Source organism: Myripristis murdjan, chromosome 11, assembly GCF_902150065.1.
Source record: "Myripristis murdjan chromosome 11, fMyrMur1.1, whole genome shotgun sequence".
In the NCBI taxonomy this organism is placed as follows: domain Eukaryota; kingdom Metazoa; phylum Chordata; class Actinopteri; order Holocentriformes; family Holocentridae; genus Myripristis; species Myripristis murdjan.
This window is the reverse complement of record NC_043990.1, coordinates 6,936,469-6,960,901: the sequence shown is the minus strand read 5'-3', so window position 1 is coordinate 6,960,901 and position 24,433 is coordinate 6,936,469. Positions and strand designations below refer to the sequence as shown.

General features: G+C 41.0%; 1 protein-coding gene across 2 annotated transcripts; it reads left to right on the top strand.

Annotated features, from left to right (window-relative positions):
- Window positions 1–10,453: 10,453 nt before the first annotated feature.
- Window positions 10,454–20,637, top strand: slc39a7 (solute carrier family 39 member 7). 2 transcript variants are annotated; one of them, XM_030063877.1, is made up of 8 exons: window positions 10,454–10,555; window positions 11,434–11,940; window positions 13,030–13,198; window positions 14,665–14,745; window positions 16,366–16,500; window positions 16,836–16,940; window positions 17,130–17,326; window positions 18,902–20,637. In XM_030063877.1, the coding sequence occupies exons 2-8, from the start codon at window positions 11,443–11,445 to the stop codon at window positions 19,154–19,156; spliced, it is 1,440 nt and encodes a 479-aa protein (XP_029919737.1). In that variant the 5' UTR covers window positions 10,454–10,555; window positions 11,434–11,442; the 3' UTR covers window positions 19,157–20,637. The 2 variants fall into 2 exon arrangements, with proteins under 2 accessions (XP_029919737.1, XP_029919736.1); XM_030063876.1 differs by lacking the exon at window positions 10,454–10,555 and adding an exon at window positions 10,643–10,858.
- The last annotated feature ends 3,796 nt before the right edge of the window (window positions 20,638–24,433 follow it).

Sequence of the window (24,433 nt, the reverse complement as noted above, 5' to 3'; positions counted from 1 at the left end):
CTTTACAATAGATGTAAATAAACACTCCAGGTCTCTGACTGTATCCCCTGTCAAGTCTCATCAACTGATGTTTGAATATGACATGTTTGGGTGATTTTTTTTTTTTTTTTCTAATGTTCTTCCATCGTCAACCCTGTCCTCAAACCAGTTTTCATTTATGAAAGTTTGGATTTTCCATCACTTCAGACAGTAAATCTTTCTTATAGCTTGAATTTGACAGGAGGGATGGTTCTGTCTCCTTTTTCCTTCCCGTGATGTTCAGGTGGTTCTTTCGCTGTGAGAGCAGTCAGTCGCTTGTCTCCGGGTTCGAGTGATTATTGACATTCCCGGCAATCTCTTCACATCCCGTGCCATGGCGGGATGACACAGAGATTCTCTGTCCTCTCCACTCCCAGTGCACTCTGGGAGAGCGACCAAAAGCAGTTTTACGACCAAGAGCTGCCGATGCTCACTTCCTGCCAAGAAGCAGAGGGACGGGGTTCAAAGTGATCAGTGGCACACATACTGACACGTGTGCACCGAGGACTGCACACACAACACTGACACACAGATACACACACACATGCACACACACACACACACACACACACGCACGCACGCACAAACAAGCACAAACCCATGAGCACACTTGCTGTCTCTTGCATACACACTTCCATTTATTAGTAATTGACTTTGGCTGTGTTCACACTGCAGGGCTGCTGCTTACACACTGATACACATCATTTTTGGATGATACTTCACATTTAACTCATGTCACACATAGCCAGCAGCCCACTTCACACCTGCAGCTCAAAAAAAAACAGACATCTGGAGAAATTTAAACTTTGGTTGGAGCAGGATGGCAACACTGTGTGGACTGTCGTTCTCATTCAAACAAGTCAAATGTGTCTGAGGAAGAGCAACCAGGAGGCATTTAGGTAACAAGTCAAACAAAACTCCTGACAAGGTGCAAAAGGTAATGGGTGACATTAGAGAAAACTGTTAGGCATCACACTCAGAAAATGTGATATATCATTATTATTATTTAATGGTCATTTTAAAAAGTAATCACATTTCTCAGTTCAGTTCAATTCAATTCAAACTTTATTTCAGTCCAGAAAAAAACACACATACACAAATACATAAACACACATGAATAAATTGTGATTTCTCAATTGGAAAATAGCTAATTACATTATTAGTTGCATTACTTTTCCCTAACAAAAAACCTCTGACATAATCTAATTTACCTGGTTTTATGCAACCCAACAGTCTACTGCTAACTTCTATTGTTTCATGTTGTAGCAACAAAGTGTAGCGAAAGAAAAAAAAATGCAATAAGCATGTGATTTGGTGGTTGAGCTTACATGGTTCTCATCGCTGCGCCGACTCACTGATAGATTACGTGCTTTTTTCATGTTTTTGTCTGATGAGTCTAACAGATTCCCACTTCAGTCGACCCTCTGCACCTTTAAATCAAGCCCGATTATTGAATGATCATTCAATATACAATGCCATAACATACCCATATTAAAAGAAACATTAAAAAAAAAGAAAGAACGAAAGAAAAGAAAGTGTAATAAGTATTGCAGTAACATATTTGTTACTCGTAATAGTGAATGTGAAATGGTAATTTGTTACTCTACTCTGAGTGTCTCACAGTGTTTGCTTTTGAAAGAGCTAATCACGTTACTGTGATGTTCCTGTTTGATATAATGATCACGGGGTCAAAAAAGCTTCATCAGTTTTTATCTTGCTTGTTTATTTTACTCAAAGAATTTCTATGTTATATTAGGCTAAAGATGCAAATGTGATCTCTCCACAGGATTTCTCCAGACCTCCGTCATCTGAGCTTCAGTGACACTGGCGAATGTAACCTGCATCTGACACCAGTATGAACAAGCCATGATGGAAAGAAGTTAAACTCTTCTGCAGAATAACAAAAAGAGCACAATCATGTGTTTTTCCAACACATGATTTTTTTTTTTTTTTTTTAAATTACCTCTCTTATGTATAAAAGCATTCAAACTTAGAGACAACTATTCTCTCAGGTTGTAAATTGCTCTGGATATCCAACAATGTGCCTTTCATCAGTGGTGAAAAACAAATACCCACCTTATATGAAATGCCTTTGCCCTGATAATACAACAAGTCTCACACTCTGCAACTTGTCAAAAGGCATTCTGGGAAACATAGGAAATCACTGACAAAAGCATAAACAAACACAGGAAAATGAAAACCACATAATAATATTGATAATAATAATAAATTACAGCATTTAATCACAAAATAACTCCTGAATAGCCTTTGCCATCACAGATTGATTACATACAACTGAGTCTGATGGTGAAACTTCATAATTTTCAACCTTGTTGATTTACTGGACCATCCATTTTATTCATGGCACCATTGAGTTATTGAGTTATTACATAGGCACACATGCACACCACAACAGTCCCTCTCAGGTTATTTATCCTTATACAGCTTCTTTTTCATATTTTTGCATAAAGAAAACCATCCAGTGGGACCTCCATGGTGAACTGTAAAAGCCTTGCTGCTGTTCACACTGATTAGACAATATCAGATGCGAGAGAACAGAACTGGTGTGTGAATCTGGGCTATAAGTGAGCAGTACATCATCCAGTTAAACCAACGTCGCCCACTCTCACACCTCCCATTGGCCACCCCCACACAGAGCATGATACTGGACTTGACTACTAAGGCATTTCCCTGCTCTGCTGTTTCGCTGTTTTTATTCCATTTAAATGTATAGCATGTACTATGTATGAATGAATGAGTGTATGTATGGAGATGCGGTTGTGTGTGTAATGTTTAGGGTTTATCTTCTATGTAATTTAAATTTAGTTGTACTACTGTGCAATAATAATGAAGGAAGAGCAGCATCTAATTCTGTGATGTTAAACAAGAAGATGCAATTTATAATTTCCAGCTTTGGTGGATGGGTGACCCACTGCTGCAGGCCTCAAAGGGTTAATATGATGTGCAAACTAACAGAATAAGGGAAATGATTTGACTCTGTTCTTCAACACTTGCTCTTTTTCTAATATGGCAGCTCAAAAAAGACTGAGGTATCACTTCCACAATTAGGGAGAAAAATAACAGTGGGTACAATATTCACGGTTTGCTAATGTGTTAGGGTGCACAACACAAAAACACCAACACTTTTCAGCAAGAAAAGCCCAATCATTGCATTAAAAACTTACAAGTGCAAGGTGAGTTGATATGGGTGAGGTGGATGTTGCATCCAGCCATGTGCTACTCACCGTTTTATTGGATATTTTTTGAATCTCCACTCTGCATACAAGAATCCCACTATTGAAATGCACGTCTCTCCCTCACACAGCACTATTTTTAGATTATCAGTGATTACACCGTGCAATTTTTCAACAATTACTTATGCAGGGAAAATTGATTGAGCGGCCATCTACTTCACCTTCACTTGTTTTCACTCATGGGAGCTGCACAGAGCAGCCACAGTCTTCTACATGAAGTTGAAAAAAAAAAAAAAGGATGGTTGTGGTTGATTTTCACAGTATTTCACACAGAGTGGTACAAAAAGAGACACAATTCCATTTCTGACATTTCTTTCAGATGTCCTTGAGATATCTCAAATATGTACATTCATATATCTATATATATCAAAGACAGTTGCCACCATATTTTCATCAACACAAGGACAAAGTGTTTAGACAACAAAAATATATATTTATCCATGTATTCATTCATAATGCATATATCACATTTAGGAGCAAATCTCTTCAATTAAACTTGGGTTATAGAAGCAATCAGGATGGGTGGGTGTGGGTTTGAGGGTTTCCCACTTTAGGCTACATCTCAACTTTGCATTGTGTGTGGCAGAGGCTCAACACATGTTGTTTTAAACTTCTTGACATGCTCGCTCCCTCTTCCCAGTGCTGAAAGAAAAGCCTGATGAATCAATAAGAGCGAAAAAGGAGGGAAATCGTCTGAGTGGCAGAGACGTCTGAATAAGAGCCACCGGTTGGAATTGATTAGGATGGAAAAGCTGCAGAGAAAGGAAAGCCTTCATTTTCAAGCCAAAGTCATGTCTCCTCCAAAAAAAGGTTGTGATAAAAAAAAAAAAAAACTGTGTGTGTGTGAGAAAGTATGAAAAAAAGAGCGGTGCATGTAATTATCGGACAGAGGCCGGACAGGGGCCAGGCAGGGCAGGCTGCAGACGGACGCAGAGAAAGGGACATTTACCTTGAACTCCAATCGTCCCGTCTCTGGGGCGGGGTCAGGTATTGTAGCCGGGCCTGACAGGGTCAGAAGGGGACAAGAGGGGGAGCCGGGGGAGACGGGTGGGGAGCAGGGACAGAGGCTGCCCCTGGGGTCGCAGGGTGCTACCCCCGTGGGGGGCGAGAGAATGTGGGGGGGCAGAGAAGGGGGGGTGGTATTGGCAGATTTTCGGGGGTGCAGATGCTCAATATGCAGATGTCTAATCGAATTGTGCGACGATGAATTGGTTCCCCCTCCTGATTTGCATCAGGACAATCCCCGGCAGCGGCTCAGGGGTCAGTGGAGTTCCCGGACAAAATGAGCAGCCGGCTGCAGACGGCCCTGAGAACGTGTGAACTTGAAGTAGACTTTACTCAATGACAAGGATATTGATTGATTTGGATTTCTGTCTGTCTGTCTGGGTGTGCGTCTGACATCTGTCTTTCCCATGAGGACCTTGTTTCTCAAAGCAGGAAACAGTAAAATCATTTTAGGTTTATATTTTTAAGTGTTTATGGCCTACATTTTCACTTTCACTGGAAGTGCTCCAGGACACTTAAAGAGAACAGACACAGGCTTTTGCAGGATTTGAACCTGGGAGCTTTCAGTTACAGAACAATTTTCAAGCCGCCCTGATGCTATATCATTAAGTAGTAATTAATTAGAAATAAGCTCTAAAAAAACAAACAAAAATCTGTCATTGGAAAACCCTGACATCACCAACAGCCTGTTAAATGTGCTCATAAAGTATTGGTCTCAAGTTATTTGACTCACATTTAGACACTCTGCAGATACACTCAATAAAATCTGCCCTCCACAGCCTGCACAGAAAAAAGAAGGGAATCAGCTGAAGACAAGGACATGGGAATTTCTTTAGCTGTTTATTTCGTCAAGGAATAAACAAGACAGTCTCAGTCATTTATGTCCATTCACCAGTGGCTGACCTGAATCCAGTCATTTGGGACTTTCACATTTGTTTCAGTTTAACATACATTTGACAACAACAACAACAACAACAAAAAAAGCCTTTAAATCTTTAGGAACAAATTATAAACATTCACCTTTACATAACAGTAAGAATTAGTAGTATAAAGTTGTGGCAGGCAATGTTGACAATGAAATAACACAGACAAAATGGGATTAAAGCTGGAGGGGTGATGGAGTGATGACCTAATTCCAAGTCAGCTCAGGTCGTGGAAACAAGCTGACAGACAGAGGGGTTAGAATGAGACCAGCACAATTTGTTGATGACTCCTTCTTATTCCTGTAAGGTTAATTTTCAAGTTTTCTTCCACTTCAGTCGGATAAAGGTTAGACATACGACCACAACATCTCTGGCTGAGATTCTGAACAGACTTGGGAAATCTTGCTGCAACCAACAAAGTACGCACCCATTGATATAAATTTCTGCAGGCTGATACTGATGCTTATATATTAAGATTTAAGATTACAATTATAGCTTTTTCATGATGGTAAGTGGCTTTAAATCCAACTATTTGTATGACAAAAACAACCTGTGTCGTTGCCATTTTAGTTCTGGCTGATGAATTTTCTTTAGGTGTCTCAGCAGCTGTGTAAGGCAGAGGAACACACCTCCACCATTCAACAGCAGGGAAACTCTGGGATCCATTCCTGCCTTTAAATGAAGAATTCATTTGTTAAAAATCAGCAACAATGATATTAATACCAAGGTGCAAAGAAAATCAAATTTCATGGCATCCTGTTTTTCTGCAGCTTTGGTCATTTTCAGAAGTTGATGACACTGACTGGCCAGTATCTAATATGTAATAAAAGCCAAATATCAGGTCAGTGGATCAGCCTGTGGATATATTGGCTAAAACTGCAAATTATTTATTGTGTTAAGAAGTGAATTTGTGTAAACTTTTGTTTTTCTCATTAGCACTGTGCACAAATCATTGTGTTGTTTGTAAAAGGATTCAAGAATTTAGAGGTTTAATTGCCATGCGCACAGAGAAACAAGTTTTCCACACAATAAAATTCTTACTTTGCTGTCTTTCTAGATGGGTTAGGGTTAGGGTTAGGGTTGGGTTGGGTTAGGGTTGGGGTTAGGGTTAGGTTAGGGTTAGGGTTAGGGTTAGGGTCAATATACTAAAATTAGTTAAAACAAAAGCTATTGACGAATATGAAAAAAGACTGCAAACAATTTTATTTGTATAGCGTCAAATCATAGCAAAAGTATCTCAAGGCAACTTTGCTGTTAGCGGTGAGATACGCAAGTTAATAAGTCTGTGCCATAATTAAATAGTTAAATGATGTGTGTTTAACAGTTATGCAGTTGTACAACATGAGCTGAAATATTTTCACTGTGTCTGTATGTGTGCATGTAATTCTACATGGGTGGTGTGTGTGTATGTGTGTGTGTGCGTGTGTGTGTATGAGGAGGGGGTATCAGGGTGGGGGCAGGGGGAGTAGAGAGGAGCTCCTCACAAGCCTTGTAGCCTGAGGATAAAAATTGTCCCGGAGCCTGGAGGTTCTGGATTTCAGGCTGCTGTGATATCATCTGGATGCGTGTGAACAGTTGATGTTGGGAGTGACTTGGGTCCTCTGATAACATCGTAGGTCCTCCTGCAGACTCGCTGCTGCCAAATGTCCTGCAGAGACAGAAAGGGCCACTGCAGTGATGCTCTCTGCTGTCTTTACCACCCGCTGCAGGTGACTTTGGTCATCAGCTGGGCTCCGTACCACACCGATACTGCTGGTGAGGACACTCTCACTGATGCATTTTGAGCTCCCTCATCTCTTCATCATGCATGAATTCATTTTTTCATTCATTCATTCAGCCTTTACTTAAAAGCAAGAAAAGTAGATGGAGAGCTGGAGATTGCTTGTCAGTTTCAGTAATACAGCATAAAGGGTACAAAAATATACATTTACACATATGCAATATGTAAATATGTAATTTTTTCACTGTCTGTACAACAGCTTGCACAATTTAGGCATACTTACAGTATCTACATACACTCGTACCAGCAGACTACCCACAGACAGGGCCCTAATCTCCATACGCATCAGTGCAACATCCCAAAACCAGGTGGGACGGTCAGGTAGGATAATGTGGCACTGACTGACTTTACATGCGGACTGGCCATTGCTACAGGGATCCAGGGGTCCAGCTGAGTGGGGGTCTCTGGCACAACTTCACCTGATGTCAAGGTGCATGGAGAAGGCAGAAAGTCTAGAGAGATCAAACCCCAGCAACACTTGTCGAATAAAGATCAGCTTTACAGGTAGACTTCAATTTCTGGCCTTTGTCAGGGTCATGAAACTTGCCGTTGCGACTTTAGCAAAGGGCTTTGCTCTATTGGGTGCCTTGTTGTTTTTATGTAATTCATGCCCTTATAATAGAAATGATCAGCTAACAAAAGGTACAACCAGTGTCATATTTATCCACAGTAGTAAAACTGATGGAGCATCATTATATAGAGGCAGCTGCATGTCTTTAAATTCCATCTCTATAATCCAGCACAGGAATGGCTACTGCCCTAATTAAACAACCTCATCAGACCCTAATGCTTTTCTCTGTTACTCAGGGCTCCAGATTTTGTGCTCCTCACACCATCTTATGAATCTTTGTGCGTTGGCCTGGGATACAAGCAGTTCCCAAGTGGCAGGCCTGCCATAAATATCAGCTTTACGAGGGTCACAGTGTATGTTTTTTTGAGACTGTGTCATAAAGGTGTCAGGTCAAAACTGTGTTAATTTTTGCAGGGGTAGTTTTATGATACTTTAGAGTGATATGGATATCTGTCTGCATGCCTATCCCTGTTGGTAAGGTCTGACTTCTCCCTCCACTGCAGATGCAGTTAATCTGTTTTTGGTAAATAATTTCATTATTTTTGAGGCAGTTCCCTTGTCACATGAAGAGCAGATTGTGCAGTTTCTGTGATCATATTCACTTAACTCACATTAAATGGTCGATCATTTATCATCATTTATTCATTCATTAATGTTTACTTAATTATATGGGAACAGTATTGTGTGTGTGTGTGTGTGTGTGTGTGTGTGTGCATCATGCCAGGTTCTGTGGTATGAGCAGTTTGTCATCCTGACTATATTTTAAATATCTACTTAGTGTAATAGTTCTGATGAACTCTGGGTCTGATGCAGCCAACTCCATGGAGACTCGGAGAAGTTCACAATGGGCCTATCAATCAATCAATCAATCAATCAATCATATAGAATAAATCCACATATTCAGACATAATGCTTTACTTTTTTGCAGCGTTATACATAATGTGTATACTTTTTTTTTTTTTTTTTTTTTTTTTTTACAAATTCTAAGGCACATGTTATTATATTTTGTATTTCGTTTTCTATTTCTTATGTAATAATTGGAGCAACTCGCTGAATTTCCCCTCGGGGATCAATAAAGTATTTCTGAGGCTGATTCTGATTCTGAATCAAACAATCAATTAATCAATCGTTCATCTTTTCTGAGGGGAAAGAGCAGAGGAGGATTTCCCCTGAGTGAAAGATGAAACAAGGATCAGTGGAAGCCAAGTGTTTATCTGTGGGTTTCTCTCTGGATTTAAACTACCAACCCTCTGGTGGCGTTCCTGACTGACACCGTGCACGCCAGCTGACCTGCCACATCCTTTAATATCCAGAGCGACAGCTGTTGTTTTCTGATCATTTCAATATCCAGATCATTTTAATATCCAGAGCAACATCTGTCGTTTTCTGATCAGTTCAACACAATGACAGTTTACCGTCTACCAGGCCTTTCTCCCTCTGTAAATTATTTGAACTATAGATGTTGCTCTATTTTGGCTAGATTTTTTTTTCTTATGAGAAAACTAATAACATCAACATGCTTTTATTCTTTCAACTCTTGCTTTTCCACAAAAAATCAAGTGGAAATGTGTTATAGAATTTAGAGATTTTTCAATGTAAGACTTTTACGTGGACACACACACACACACACACACACACACACACACACACACATATGCATGTATCCACAGACAGACATAAATCCATGTACAAATACACACACTTGTCATTCCTCTTTCTACTGACTTCAGGCCATTTTATTACTATTCAAATATTAAATTTATGATAAAATAAAGCTAATTTGGCTCAGGCTTTAACTATATTGACTTATTATTATTATATTTCATGAGCTTTTAAATCCCCCTGCCGTAATTTGATTAAGCTCATTCTTGGTCTGTCTCTCTCTCTGTGTTTCTGTCCTCATTGCATTTTGATTTTTACAGTGTTTTTCTGTCTGGCTCCAAATGATCTTATGTTTTCTGCAGCAGATCAGAGATGCCGTACTTCACCACTTGTTAACCTGGTTGCAGATTGTAAAAATGATGGAAACTGTGAAATGCTGAGGGTGAAAGTGTGACAGCAGCTTGTCTCTCCCTGCTAACACCCACAGCAGAGGCTCAGCACCCACAGTTTGTCAGGGTTGTGTTGCTCTCTAGTGGAAACTTGGTGAAACACACAGTCAAACCCAAAATCCTCTGAGTGATTCCTCCTCCACAGTATTCCTTCCTGACAGGCTCATGAAACACCATATGTGGCATTTTTCCATGTCCTTGTTCATTTGGAGGAGAGTGTATCAGTTTTGACAAAGTTAAAAATGATGCAAAAGATGTAGAGATAGTTGCAATAGTGCCTACAAATAATATCTGACATGGCATCTTTTCAGTTTTTATTTGGTTCACTTCATTACCTGTGTAGGTCCCTTTTTTATAGGCTACTATAGCACCTGAATAAGTCCAGTAGGCTTTATCATATCCAAAGTATGGTTTTTAGTCTATAATATCAGAAATTTAGAATAGGTTCCTAAAAAATATAGCAATAACTCCATGCACATTGTCTACTGCAGGGTCTGGACTATTAAAAAGCCTTTAGCTTTCTTTGTAAAATAAAAACAGATAAAGAAAATAGCACCACTGGAAACATGAAATACAAACATCATACCATTATAATAATAACAACAACAACAAAAAACTTGGATTTATGAAATGTGGATCATGCTGTTCTTGCATGCTGAAACCTCTTTGTCCAGCTAACAGTTTCAACATGAGTGCTCTTTTAGTCTTTTTCTCTGGGTTTTATTTAGTTATTTATTTATTTTCCCTTTGCAGCAGAGTCGCTGTGGGGAAAAACAAAACAAAAACCCAGCCGTCCGTTTTGCATTATTGGACATCCTGCTTTCCTTCAGGATGCTGCTGCTGCCAGGATGATTCAAACTGCCTGGTCACATCTCGCGATATTTCTTTGAGGCACCATCATCCCTCGTATGTCTCCTTTGAATTATCGCAAGGATTTTATATAGAATTTTGGGGTGAGTATCCTCATTAAATGTCCATAAAAAGGCTTATTTATCACTAAAATGAGTTAAAAGAAAAACTTAGACTTATATTTATTTGATTTTGGCCGTCGAGGAAACACAGAAGGAGGCGTTTTTTGAGGAACGGGACGTGTTCCCGCGAGGTTTAGATCAGTTGACTAAATGCCACGTCTGAGAAATAATACCTACCAGTAACATCGGCGTAGGCAAAAAATATTAACAGTTCACCCAGCAAATTGCACATAATACATACAGTTATCCAACGGTTCAACAGACAGTGACATTTGACACAAGCCGGTGAGAACCCATTCTTTGTTTTAAAGTGTTTAGCGAGATGTGATGTTGCTCCTGTTGCAACAACAATATGTTAGCTAGCTGGTTAGCTAGCTAGCGGGCTTACCTCACAGTTTCAGCAAACCGGTGATGAGCAGGCATTGTTTGTTGTCCGGCTTTACTTGTTTACCGTAAGAGTAACGCCGACACTTCTGCAAGTCAAGAGATTATAGGGTTTATATTCACAGCACCGCCAGGAGCTGCTAGCAAGCGAGCACGATCACAAGAGAAAGCTAAATCCAACTTTGTTGACACTTTGTTGGTTAGCCTGCAGCATCAGCTATAGGAGGATCTTGCAGATAACTTATCCGGGATCCCAGGTTGTTCAATTAAAAATGCACCTCATTTTATTGTAGTGGGTTGAACCAGCTAATAAATGCATGTTTATGCATGTTTGAAATTGGAGCATTTGTTGCATTGTTATCCAAAGCCTAATGAATTGTCCCATTTTAAAGCAGTGCTGACTGTCATCATCAGCCAAATTGTGAGTTTCGGCGTATCAAGTGTGTTCATGTTCTCTACTTCTGTGTTCATCAAAGGGGGAAACTATGACCTTGGTACGTCTGCTCGCTCTGACACTGGTCACATCTGCAGTCCTGCTGCTAGCCTCCCAGTTAACCATCGCTCACAGCCATTCCCATGATCACGGACACTCCCACGGTCACCACGGCCACCATCACCATGGCCACGGCCACGGGCATTCCCACGGAGAGGGTGGCTGCCACGGGCACTCTCACGGCCCTCAGGTGAAGATGCACCACGGCGCGAGCAAGTGGAGTGCCGAGGCCAACCTCCCCCCGGCTGAGGAGGAGCATCACGCACACTCCCACGATCACGGGCACGCACACTCCCACGATCACGGGCACGCACACTCCCATGATCACGGGCACGCACATTCCCATGGTCACGGACATGGACATGAGCATCATGAGGATGTGGTCCGTGTGCACAAGGAGGAGAGCGGTCATGGGCACTCGCACGGAGGGGACAGAGTGAAGAGGGAGGCAGAGGGAGAGAAGAGGGACCTGGTGGAGCTCTGGATGCAGGTCTGGTCTCGCTGAAGGAGGTGATGGGTGGAGAAGGGAGATGGAGGGCGGAGGGTCGCCAGTTTGAACTCTGGCTGGGAAAATGAGGCCAGAACAAGGGAAGACATTATTTTCCCTTCTCTGAGCAGCTAAAACTGAGGTGCCCTTGAGCAAGGCATTCACCCTCTTAACTGCTCCATTGGAGATACTCAGCAGCGAGCTCCATGAGACTGTGTTTGTTGTACGCAGCCCTGCTATGAGTGTGTGAATGTCTGTCCCTCCCCTTGCAGATACATTTTGTAAATGAGGCCGAGTCAAGCTGAATAATATGGCTGATCAATAAGAGCCAATCAAACCAAAAAATCATATCAGGCCCAGTAATGCTGTTTGAATACAGACATGTTGACGGCTTTTAACAGCCACTGTCCTTCACTGCAGTTTGACATTTTAAATCATGTACTGTTGCCTAATAATAGCACATTAGCTGGTGAGTACTTGTTGATTGGGTACAATGGGCGTGTGTTTGGTGTGTGTGTGTGTGTGTGTGATTTGTGGGGGAGTCCCAAAGTTCTAAAAACTGGATTCCTCCAGGTCATGGAATTTCTTAAAAGAAAGGAAATGGAATTGGAAGTCTCTTCCAGACAGGAAAAGCCAGGGAGTTTTATAAATTCTTGAGATAAGTCATGGAGTATTGTTGGATTTTGTCAACCTCTATTTAAAAAAAAAAAAAAAAAAAATCTGCAAGTAGATGTTCACTAAAAACAATGTTTTTCATGCTTCCTTTGCAGAAAACAACTGATTAATGAACTTTAATAAGACCTCTGAGTGTAAGGTGTGCAAAAATGTTTATAGAGGTCATGGAAGCTGCACATTTTAGCCATGAAAAAGTCAAGCAATTTTTATATTTGACATAGAGTGACAGCCCTGTTTTAATAACTTTTCTAAGCTCTTGAGCATTGATATTTTCCCCCATATTAGTTTACAGTTGAGAGTTAGTTATCTAGTATCACTGTGTCTTCCTTCCCCTTTCCTTTCCCTTATGATGTTGCAGTCTGAGGCTGTCACTGATAAAAAAAACAGAATTTCAGTTCCTTCCCTCCCTGTGTTCAGGCTGTCGGAGCCACCCTGCTGATCAGCGCGGCTCCCTTCCTCATCCTGTTTCTGATCCCAGTCCAGTCCAACACAGACCAGCACCAGAACCTCCTCAAGGTGCTGCTCAGCTTCGCCTCCGGTGGGCTGTTGGGTGACGCCTTCCTCCACCTCATACCGCATGCTCTCGGTAGGTGACTTCTTCTGCCTCTGTCTGTCCGTGCTGCTCTTTTATTACCATGTAGGCTAAATTTAGTTGAAAGGCTTGTCCAAAATATTTCACTTGATTTTTATTGGATAATTGAAGTTGTCCCAGGCAGGACGTTTTATGTTGAAATTCTCCTGTGTTTTCAGACTTTCAGTTTAAGGCTGCAACACTGAAAAGCATCCCACATAATTAAGAGCAGATTTTATTTCCCATAGACAGGCTTCACCTGGGCAACGTGCCCATGGAGATATTAAAAGTATGATATTAAGTAGAGCTGAAATGATTAGTCGATAAATCAGTTAGTGTCTCAACAGAAAATTAAATAGTTTAATTTTGATAATTAATTTATTGTTTATATGATCTGTCATTTGCTGGTTGTTGTGCTGTAACTCAAAGGTTTGCTTACTTTTCTCCATTTCATATTATTACAGAATGAAAACTTGGCTGCAGATCAGACTAGACAATTGATGTATAGCAAATTAAAATAAAAACCACCAGTAGATTGTGGGAAGTGAGGGAAAACTGAAGTGGCTCTCGATTTATTTCCCCAAATTAATTTCTGGCCTCAGCATGGCCACTGGGAGGGAGTCTTCTCAGTGCACAGGCAAGTGATGAATCAAATTTTTGTTACACAGTATCACTTTCTCTGAGATTCATGTTTTCAGCCCCACCGACTAAGAGGAAAAAAAAAATAGGAAAAAAAATAGATTTGAGAAAGTAATGATGTTCTTTAATCTTCCTGTTGTGCAGCATTAAGATGACTGTTTTAGGACTGTACCATTGCTGTACCATTGCTTTTTTTCCCTCTATCAGTTTCTGTCTCCCTGTAGTAGATAAGTACTGTCATACTTCATATATTTGTGTATGACAATATTGTGAGTATGTGCTCCTGCTTACATAATGTACACACATGGCAGGTTTATGGAGTGCGCTGTGGCACACTCCATAAACCTGCAAAAGCAAAGCAAGCTGTTTTTGTCTGCTGTTGAGAGTGACGAACACACACACACACGTCCTGACAACACATCAGTGACACTTGACGAGAACTTTAAGATCCGCCAAGGTCACAGCTGGAAGTTTGTGTCAAGCCACTCTCCCTTCAGGTAATCTTGTTGTGACAGGACACGCCTCTTTCAGCCGGTCAGTGCTAAAAGGCGGTCAGTGCCACCTTGACCCATGAGCCTCCCTGCTAGGTTTCAGTGATGTTATGTGGATGTGTCTGCAAACTACAGCCCTGCTTGTGCTACGTCCACTGCCACGCCTCCTTAAGGCCAGTGAGCCCTTGAAGAAACTTCCCATCAAGTTTTTGGACAGAAGTTTTTGGACAAGTTGGACAGACAGTGACCCCTTTTTAACCTCCTTGGTGGAGGTAAAAAATGACCTTTGGGGTGTCTTTTTAACTGGATGTTGATGTCTTCTTCCTGTTGTACCATATTTGATCCTTACAGAGCCTCACTCTCACCATGGAGGCGAAGATCACGGCCACTCACACGCCAGTGAAGAATCACATGACCATGGCCACTCACACGGTATGGAAGACAGTTTTCTCCATTTGCAAAACCCTTTCAAATATGTATTTTACTTTATTTTCATTTATAGTCACCGGGTCCTCTGTTGGGGATGACAGGGAATTCCACTTCTGCCGTGGAAGTGGTGGACAGTAGTTTCCTCTCCCTTCTACAATATTGTCCTTGCATATGAGTCACTCCTTTGCCTGGTTCAGCACTCGTAAATCAAGTGAGTGTCAAAAGAGTGTTGAAGCACATCCTATGGTAGTAGAGCGGAAAGCAGTTATCAGATACATTGAAAGTGCATTGTTGGCTTAGGTGCTTGAGTGGAGGCAGTGAGGCTGGGCTTGAATCATTGGAGTTCAGAAACTACGTGGACTCTAAAAACTCCAAAGTGCTGTGGTGGTGTGGTTTTAGACTATGAATGGCTAAAAAAAAATTATAGAAGTCCTTTGTTTACTTGGTTACTACAAATACACAACCACCTAACGTCTGTCTGGTATGAGGATGTAAATCTGGTATGTTTCTAATGTACTCCCTGGTATATGAGTACGCCCTTGATTTCCCTCATGCCAGGTTCCAAGGGGGTCTTTGCCACATAAAGAGTGCAAACTAATTAGAGTTGGGTCAGCTTGAGGTTTTGCCAACTGATTGCAGATTGCTTTATAAAAAAGCAAGGCTGTCTCAGAGGACATTTGTCCACCGTGATCAAGCCATCAGTCCAGCCTGTCCAATCCTCCACAGACTCCGGAGAACAAATAAATCTTTCCAGAGCCTCCTCAACCCTACAGAAGCATTATCTAGTGAAAATTTTGGTAAGACTCACCACAGCTGAAGCGACCATAAAATCTGCGCTGTGGACACAGAATAATTCATTCCTGGACCGCCTTGATCAGCTGGAGAACAGGTCGTGTAGGGCCAGCCTTCAAATTGTAAACACTCCCAGCAGTTGTTGTGTGCCCTGTTAAAGTGAGTTCCTTTTAGATTAGTAATTGTGTTGTTATAATGTTGAAACCATTAGTAAGAAGAGTGCGCACTTAATATAGGTCACTTGGGGGAAGTTTAGTGACGTGCGACACCTAACCCTGACACTAATTTGGTATTCTCGGTTGGGTTCAGTGTTTAGTATCAAACTGGTTTGGAAATTTTTACATCTTGAGTTACACAAATATCGCAGCACAATATTTGTTGCAGGTTGCAAATGAGACTTGTGGCACTGCCATATCAACAAAGCCCAGATGAACAAACTCAAATCAGCACCTGATTTGTAAACTCAAACTCAAATCAGCACCTAATAGTGACATAGAATGACAAAGTGAACGAAAGCATTGTTTTGTAACTCTGAAATACAAATGTGATGATTTTGTCATTATTGCCATTTCACAACAGCTAGAGCCAGACGTTGTGGGCTGCAGTAACAGCGATTTGTTTGGAGTAAACAGAAGGAGTGGGCAGTTAGCATCAGCAGCAACAAACAGCCACACGTAGACATTTGGACTCTGTCAACAGCAAATCTAAGAAAGTACAGACAGTGACACAGTAGCTGTAGGTGTGTTTTATATCCCAGATTAGCAGATGGATCAAACTTTGTTCATATAATCATATTTCCAACCATCGTTCCCGCTCCTCCCCTCTGCACAGGAGCCGCCCACGGCCACATGATGTCAGTGGGCCTGTGGGTCCTCGGTGGGATCGTGGCGTTCCTGGTTGTGGAGAAGTTTGTGCGCCTGCTGAAGGGAGGCCACGGCCACGGACACTCCCACGGCCACTCACATGGTAAGCTGATGAAAACACAGGTCATTTACCTCACATACATGTATGTATGTATGTATACGCTCACATCAACCTCTGCAAGTCACCAGTTGTGTTTTGTGGCTCTTAACATAGCAAGATAGTGATCCATGACAATAACCTTAGAGCCACTGTAGCAAGATAGTGATCCAACACAAAATGTTATCCAACCAGGGTCAGTAGCCTGGACATTTTGTACCATGCAGTGAAAAAGATTTTTTTCATCCTGCTCCTTAATAGTTGATATCAGAGGATTGGGGCTAATTTTATTTATTTTTTTTATGTGCTATTTCCTAAACTATTCTTGTCATTTTTTCCAGCTGCTTCCAAGGCAAAAGACAGTGATGGAGAGGAAGAAAAGGAGGAGAAGAAGGAAGTGGCTAAAGAGAGCAAAGAGGCCAAGAAAGAGGAGAAGAAGAGCACAGGTGGTGATGAATAATAGATGCTATTTTGTAATGTTTTGGCCTGAAACATATTTAAAGATAGTGAATATTTTGCACAAAACATATACTAGAGGAGTCTTCATTCTGAAAATATTGGTATCAGCGTTAAAAAACCTGCTGTCATTTCTAACTATTCTCTGTCCTGTTGGCTGATTGTCTCACGAAACACAGATATTAAAGTGTCCGGGTATCTGAACCTGGCCGCTGACTTCACGCACAATTTCACCGACGGCCTGGCTATCGGTGCGTCGTTCCTGGTCGGTCCAACGGTCGGCACGGTCACAACTATCACCATCCTGCTGCACGAGGTGCCGCACGAGATCGGAGACTTCGCCATCCTCGTTCAGTCTGGCTGTACCAAGAGAAAGGTAGATAACCGCTTGAGCTGGAATTAATGTGATGTTAACATAAAGCATCGAAAACTCAAGAGAAGTCCCCAAAATGACTGAAACGGCACTAAATTATCTATATTTAAGGCCTTAAACAAGCATTGAAATCTCTTCATTTGTTCATGTTATGTAGTAATCAATTTCAATTAAGACTCATTTGTCTGCAACTATGAAATTAGATGTTGGCACTGACAAAGACTCTTTACATGAAGTGATTTTTTTTTTTTTGTGAAGGGTTGGAAAGTTAGGCAAAGGGTAATTGGCTGTATTTCTTAAATGGTGAAGCTGTCCCTCTGACTGTCACATTGCTATTTTTACATTGGTGGTGCTTCCTTCCTCAGTTATACCGCCTGTATCTTCCCTTTTTAGATTGCACAGTCCAACAGAGAGTAGGTTTTTCTCCAGGTTTGCAGATTTCAAGGATTAAAACATATACTAAGGGAGGAGCAAACGATTTGTGAGAAGTGCTGAAAACACAGAGGAAATCCTCTGTTTGCAGTGTGTGTATTACATGAGCGTATGGATGGTGCTAGTTTTTGTAAAGACTGAGGCAGCAGGCCAGTCGGCTTCCTCGGCCCTTGATGCTTTAATCACTCAAGAATCGTGCCGGTTCTTGATAATTCTGGTATTTGTTGACGTGTGTGTCATTCCATAGCTGATAACATGGTGGCTGCCTGCAGCATCAGCCACCTGCATCAAGAGATACCAGCAGGTCTAACTTTAGCAGGTTATTTCCACGCTACACAACCTCACTTGCTCTTCCAGTTAATGACGTTCGGGTTTGCTCAACATTTTGATTCTTAGGTTAATATACCAAACATATTCCAAAACATGTTGGAAATCAAAAAAACACTGAACACCAATTAAAATATTCTGTTTGTCTGTTTGTTTCTTTGTTAGTTAGCAGGATATCTCAAAAAGTTATGAACATATTTGCATAGTTGAATGCTTAGTCATGGGACAAGGAAGAAGTGGTAAATTTTACAGGTCAGTGCGTGCGATAAACTTTTGGTGAACTTCCATTGTGTGGAGCCTGCGGCGCTTGGTAATTGCATAGCGTAGGCGTAGGTATGTTTTTTGAAATGTTTTATTACGCGTCTCACTTGTTGGAACATCCACATCCAACATCATTTGTGTTTATGAATTCAAAATCAACATTCAAAACAAGATAGATTGAATTCAAAACAATCAGAGTTATCCCTTTTTGTGAATAGATACATTCTATCCATGGTTCTCACTCAAATCGTTGAAGTCTCACCTTCTGCATCGACTTGTTTACGAAAAGCAAAGATTACAATGAAGAAGTCACTGAGAGAATGTGTCTCAGTCATTTTTTGGATTCAGCTGTTGGAAATTGCAGCTATGAAAGCTTTCTGGTGAAGTAAAAAACTGAAATCAACATGATAACAAAACCTAGGATAATCAGGCCCGGGGGTAAAAATACCTGGAATTATCATTTAAAGATAGGAAAACAATGTGAATTTTGTAAATTGAAATGGTAGACTGCAATTCGCAGTAACCACTTTTCCTTGTTCTCTCCCTGTTTCCCATCAGGCCATGTGTCTACAGCTGCTGACAGCCTTAGGAGCTCTGGCCGGCACAGCTTGTTCCCTATTGGCCGAGGGCGTAGGTGCCGCAGCTACCGCCTGGATCCTGCCGTTCACAGCCGGCGGGTTTGTTTACATCGCCACGGTGACCGTGCTTCCAGAACTGCTGGCGGGACGCTCCACGTTCGGCCAGTCACTGATGGAGATTCTGGCTCTGCTGTTCGGAGTCGGCATGATGGTGCTGATCGCCGAGTACGAGTGAAATTTAGAGAGAGAGAGAGAGGGAGAGACTGATGAAAGGGTGAGAGAGGGAGGGATGTAGAGAACACAAAGAGAGGAATGGTTCTAACAACAGGTGACAATGCAAAAGACGATTTGAAATTTTGGGTGAGTTTGGGTAGATGTTTTTGTCAGAGGTGTGATTTTCAGTTTTTTAATATCAGGTTTTTAGTTTTGTTCTGGGACAGACAACATTTTGTTGAATCCTTTTTTTTTTCCATCATTATTTTTATTTTTGCGGTTCCAGATCACATCCCTGATTTGTGTCATTTGTTACTTTTTTAAAAAGGAAAAGAAAAATGTTTTGTTTTTATTTGTTTTTTGTCATTTTTGTACAACTGTATGGTGGGTCAACGAGAGAGAGAGTGCAGGGGAAGATGACAAACTGACAAGATGGAAATTTTTTTGAGGACTTCTGTAATGTTCCTCCTAGAGCCTTAATCAGGACAGGAGATCAGCTGTTTCTGTCCGCCATTTTCAGTTGCTGGTTGGACATCAAACTGACGAGCCACTTTGACTGCTTTAAACGTCAGCAGCATCTTGCAAACACAATCACATGACACAATGATGACCGCTGGCTTGCAGCAGTGCCTGATTAAAAAACAACAAAAAACAACAACAACAACAAAAACAAACTGTCCAGCCACCAGCCAGAATTTACCTAGATCTGGTTTGTGGCTCTTGGCGGTTTTTCCAACAGCCATTCCACAAGGCAAAACTGAAATAATGAAATTAGTGAAATCTCTTTTTCAAATTTGGTTTGGTCAGTTACAAGTTCAAATAATAAAAAATAATGGTTTGTGAAAGGCAAAGGTTACAGAGAGTAAATCATTATTGCTGTGCAAACCACACCGGTCATTTTTGTGCAAGAGATGGATGGCGAAGACTGATGATGAAGATTCCCGCTATGATGAGTAATAAAGGTTCAGATTTTTGCACACTGTTAATGCATATTGAGACATTCCCTTGAAAAGTAATATGCCATTGTATTGTGGTGTTATGTTAATCTGTAAATGCGTCACAGGTCAGACATTTTTGACAGAAAAGAGACCAAAATGTCATCGATGTTGTATTGTTGCTCAGCCTTGTGATGAAGCAGCGAGTGGCTGACATTGATCCAGCTGCAGTCACAGACCAAACCACGAGGGCGACTCAGACCTTTGAGAATTTGATTGGTTTTCGAGGCCTTTTGTGTTCCTGCACTGGTCTGGAAAAGGACTCTGATCATTTTAATCTCTGGAAAAGTTGTGTTTTAGCAAAAAGGGCATTTTTTTTTTGACAAATGTATCTATCACTGAGTCAGATATGACATTGTGGTCCTTGTGTTTGTGGAGAGTAATTTTCAGCTATGCAGTGATGTTTAATTGAGTCATGTTGCTCAGCTTTTACCAGCTTTCACTGAACACCGTCCAAAATCTAATCCAGTCAAGAAATAAAAGGTTTGGAAAATTTTGAAATGGAAAACGTGTTGGAGCCCTGACTCTGTGATTCCTGATCATTATAATTATTCAGCAGCACTATTACAAAGAAACCACTGAGTTTCCAATGTGTTCCTCAGTAATTTAGCAGATTTCCTGGTGCTGAAATCGACTTAAGAGCACTACTACTACTAAACATGAAGCTGACAGATGAGATGTAATTCTGTTTTCCCATCGATGAGTGTGTGTGTGTGTGTGTGTGTTTGTGTTTGTCTTCACAGAGCAGGATTTGCATGTCAGCTGGGTAACTGTAATCTGTAGTTTTCTCGGAGAGCTGACCCTTAGCAGTCACCCAAATGCTTGACTGGATTCCTAAACCTAACAATCAAGTTTGGTTTTGCAGATAACCTATCTGACCATCTTTCTAATCTTGCTTTCATTTTTATAAACAAATCATATCACGTGATGGTTCAGTTGCCAGTTCCAGACAATGACATGACGTTTCATTTTCTGGAACTGATCTGAGGTGTGTACCTAAAGGGCAGTTTTGGTATTTTTGACGTTAGGTCGAATTTCCGACATCTTTACCTTGATGGGAAAACTGGAAATCAGACTTGCCAGAAGCAACCACAAAAGTGACGGGAAGGGAAACCACTACACTGTGCAGGAAACATTTTCCTGCAATTTTCACAGTGCTGTCTAAAAAGTTATCTGCACAATGCCGCTGGTTTCTCTTACCACTAACTACAACTTGTACATTCTTTAGTCTGTTGGCTTTGCTGCTACAGGTTTTCCCTGTCGTTCTCTTGGTGTCTCTGTGTCTCTCTGCTTTTATTATTTATGGCATTTTCAGCATTACTCTTTGGATGGCTCAGTTGCTGCGGTTCGCTATCTAACCATTAAATTCTAGTGGAGATGCCAACAAGCTTTCCAAAGATACCAAATATGTCCTGCTGAGTTGTAGGGAAATGTGTCTCTTAATGTAAACGTGGTTTAAGTTCAAACGGCAGATACGTAATGTTTTTGGAATTATTTTGCAATATGGAAAGTAGCTAATCAGTTTCAATTCTTATCACAAAGAGCATATAAGGGATCAGCAGTTCAGCATTAAAGTATCATCCCTCCAATTCTTACATTTCCTTGTGCAAATCAATCCTCTGGACACATTTCGTATCACTAATCAGGGAAGATGTGGCGTTTACTGACAACTGATGTAGGGATGCAGCCATAAAACAATGTCATCTTTATTTCACTCAGTGTAAGTGTGACATAGCTTCAAACAGCAGATAAAGAACACTTTTGGCATTGTTTTGCAATATAGAAAAATAAAGTTTTTTGGTTTTAGCCCCACCACTATGATGATATCCGAATGTTGCATCTCATGTTTCAGTTTCCATGAAAACGATTGGCAGTTCAGTTTGAAACTATCGCACGACCAATCTTTACGCGTACTTTGGCAAATCTATCTGGTCACATTTTTTTTCACTCATCAGTGAACATGTGGTGTTTGCTGACACACACCATGGCAGAGAAGTCAGAAATATAGCCCAACTCCAAAAACACCAAAATCGTCCCTCAAAGGTAGAAACCAGAGACTAGTATGGAAATTCTGTTTGACTTAAATCCAAGTTATTCACAATTCTTTGTTTCTTTAATCTTTAGATTCTTCCTGATGAGGGCTCACTTAAGAAACGGCATAAATGTCATTTTTAAATGTCATGTTCAGAATTTACAGTGCGTTCAGAAAATATTCAGACCCCCTTCACTTTCCTCACTTTTGTTATGTTGCAGCCTGATGCTACAATCTTTTAAATTCATTTTTCTCTCATTAATCTACACTCTGTACCCCATACTGACAAAGTGAAAACAGAATTGTTGAAATTTTTTGCAAATTTATTAAAACTGAAATGATATTTCGGGAAAAACTGAAATATCACATTGACATAAGTATTCAGACCCTTTGCAACAACACTTGAAATTTAGCTCAGGTGCCTCCGATTTCTCTTGATGGTTGCTGAGATCTGAGCAAAAACCAAGCCATGAGGTCAAAGGAACTGCCTGCAGAGCTCAGAGACAGGATTGTTGCAAGGCACAGATCTGGGGAAGGCTACAAAAAACATTCTGCTGCACTGAAGGTCCCCAAGAGCACAGTGGCCTCCATAATTGTCATGGGATGCAGTCTATCACTCTGCTCTTAGATTTATCACTGGTGCAAAATATGATACTCACCACTGCATTCTTTATGATGCAGTCGGTTGGCCGTCGCTTAACGAAAGGCGCAACAAACATTGGTTTCAGTTTATTTTTAAAGCCTTAACTGGTAAGCAACCTCTCTATATCACATCCTTATTGGAATGGAAAACAGGTCCTCCAATGACTTAACGTTGCTTAGAGCCCCCCGGGCTAGCTCAGAACTGGGGAAGACTGCCTTTTCTCATGATGGCCCAAAATCCTGGAATGCTCTCCAAAGCACTTTAAAACTGGAAAGTCTACCCTCTTATGCTGAATTTAACTCTATTATTACTAGCCACTGTGTTTCTAAGTCCAGGCGCATTTCTTATTCTGCATAAGCCAGTTTTATAACTATTAACGGGTATTATGTATATTTCCTTTACTTTCTGTTTATTATGTGTATTTCCTGTCATTATAATGTATGAGGTATATCTTATTTGTTGTTGATGTATTTTAAAGTGTAATCTCAGCGGCATTGTAAAAGAGGGAAACCTCAACTGTCTTCCGAGAATAAATAAAGGTTTCAGTCAATTCTCAAATGGAAGACGTTTGGCACAACTAGGACTCTTCCAAGAGCTTGGCCAAACTGAGCAATCACGGGAGAAGAGCCTTAGTAAGAAAGGTTACCAAGAACCCGATGGTCACTCTGACTGAGCATGTGAAGCATGGTGGTGGCAGCATCATGCTGTGAGGCTGTTTTTCAGCAGCAGGGACTGGGGAGACTGGTCAGGGTTGAGAGAAAGCTGAATGGAGAAAAGTACTGAGATATCCTCAATGAAAACCTGTTCCACAGCGCTCAGGACCTCAGACTGGGCCGGAGGTTCACCTTCCAGCATGACAATGACCCTGAGCACACAGCCAAGACAACACAGGAGTGGCTTAGGGACAACTCTGTGAATGTCCTAGAGCGGTCCAGCCAGAGCCCTGACTTGAACCCTATCCAACATCTCTGGAGAGACCTGAAAATGGCTTTCCACTGACAGTCCCCATCTAATCTGACTGAGATTGAGAGGATTTGCAAAGAAGAACGGCAAAAAATCTCCCAATCCAGGTGTGCAAAGCTTGTTGCATCGTACCCAAAATGGCTCAAGGCTGTAATTGCTGCTAAAGGTGTTTTGACCAAATACTGAGTAAAGGGTCTGAATACTTATGTCAGTGTGATATTTCAGTTTTTTCTTTTAATAAATTTCTAAAAAATTTCTATGATTCTGTTTTCACTTTGTCATTATGGGGTACTGAGTGAAGATTAATGAGGGAAAAGATGAATTTAAATGATTGTGGCATCAGGCTGCAACATAACAAAAGTGAAAAAAGTGAAGCGGGTCTGAATGCACTATGTGTGAGGAAATAAACTGTTACTTTGGTGTATTCCTTATTCTCTGTCGAGTTTTCACTAGATGGATCTGAAAACATTAGGCTGCTGCAGTGTGGCCGATGTCCTTTGTTGGCCATGTTTGCATTGTGAACAAGGAAATTATCAGTGTGTCTTCGCTGTTTTGAGAGCATGGACTGAAGAAATGAATCAGATCATCCAGGAAATGCTGGATAATGCATGTATGAGAACCAATAGGTTTAATATGTCCACGTGAGCTGGTGAGAAAACATCCAAA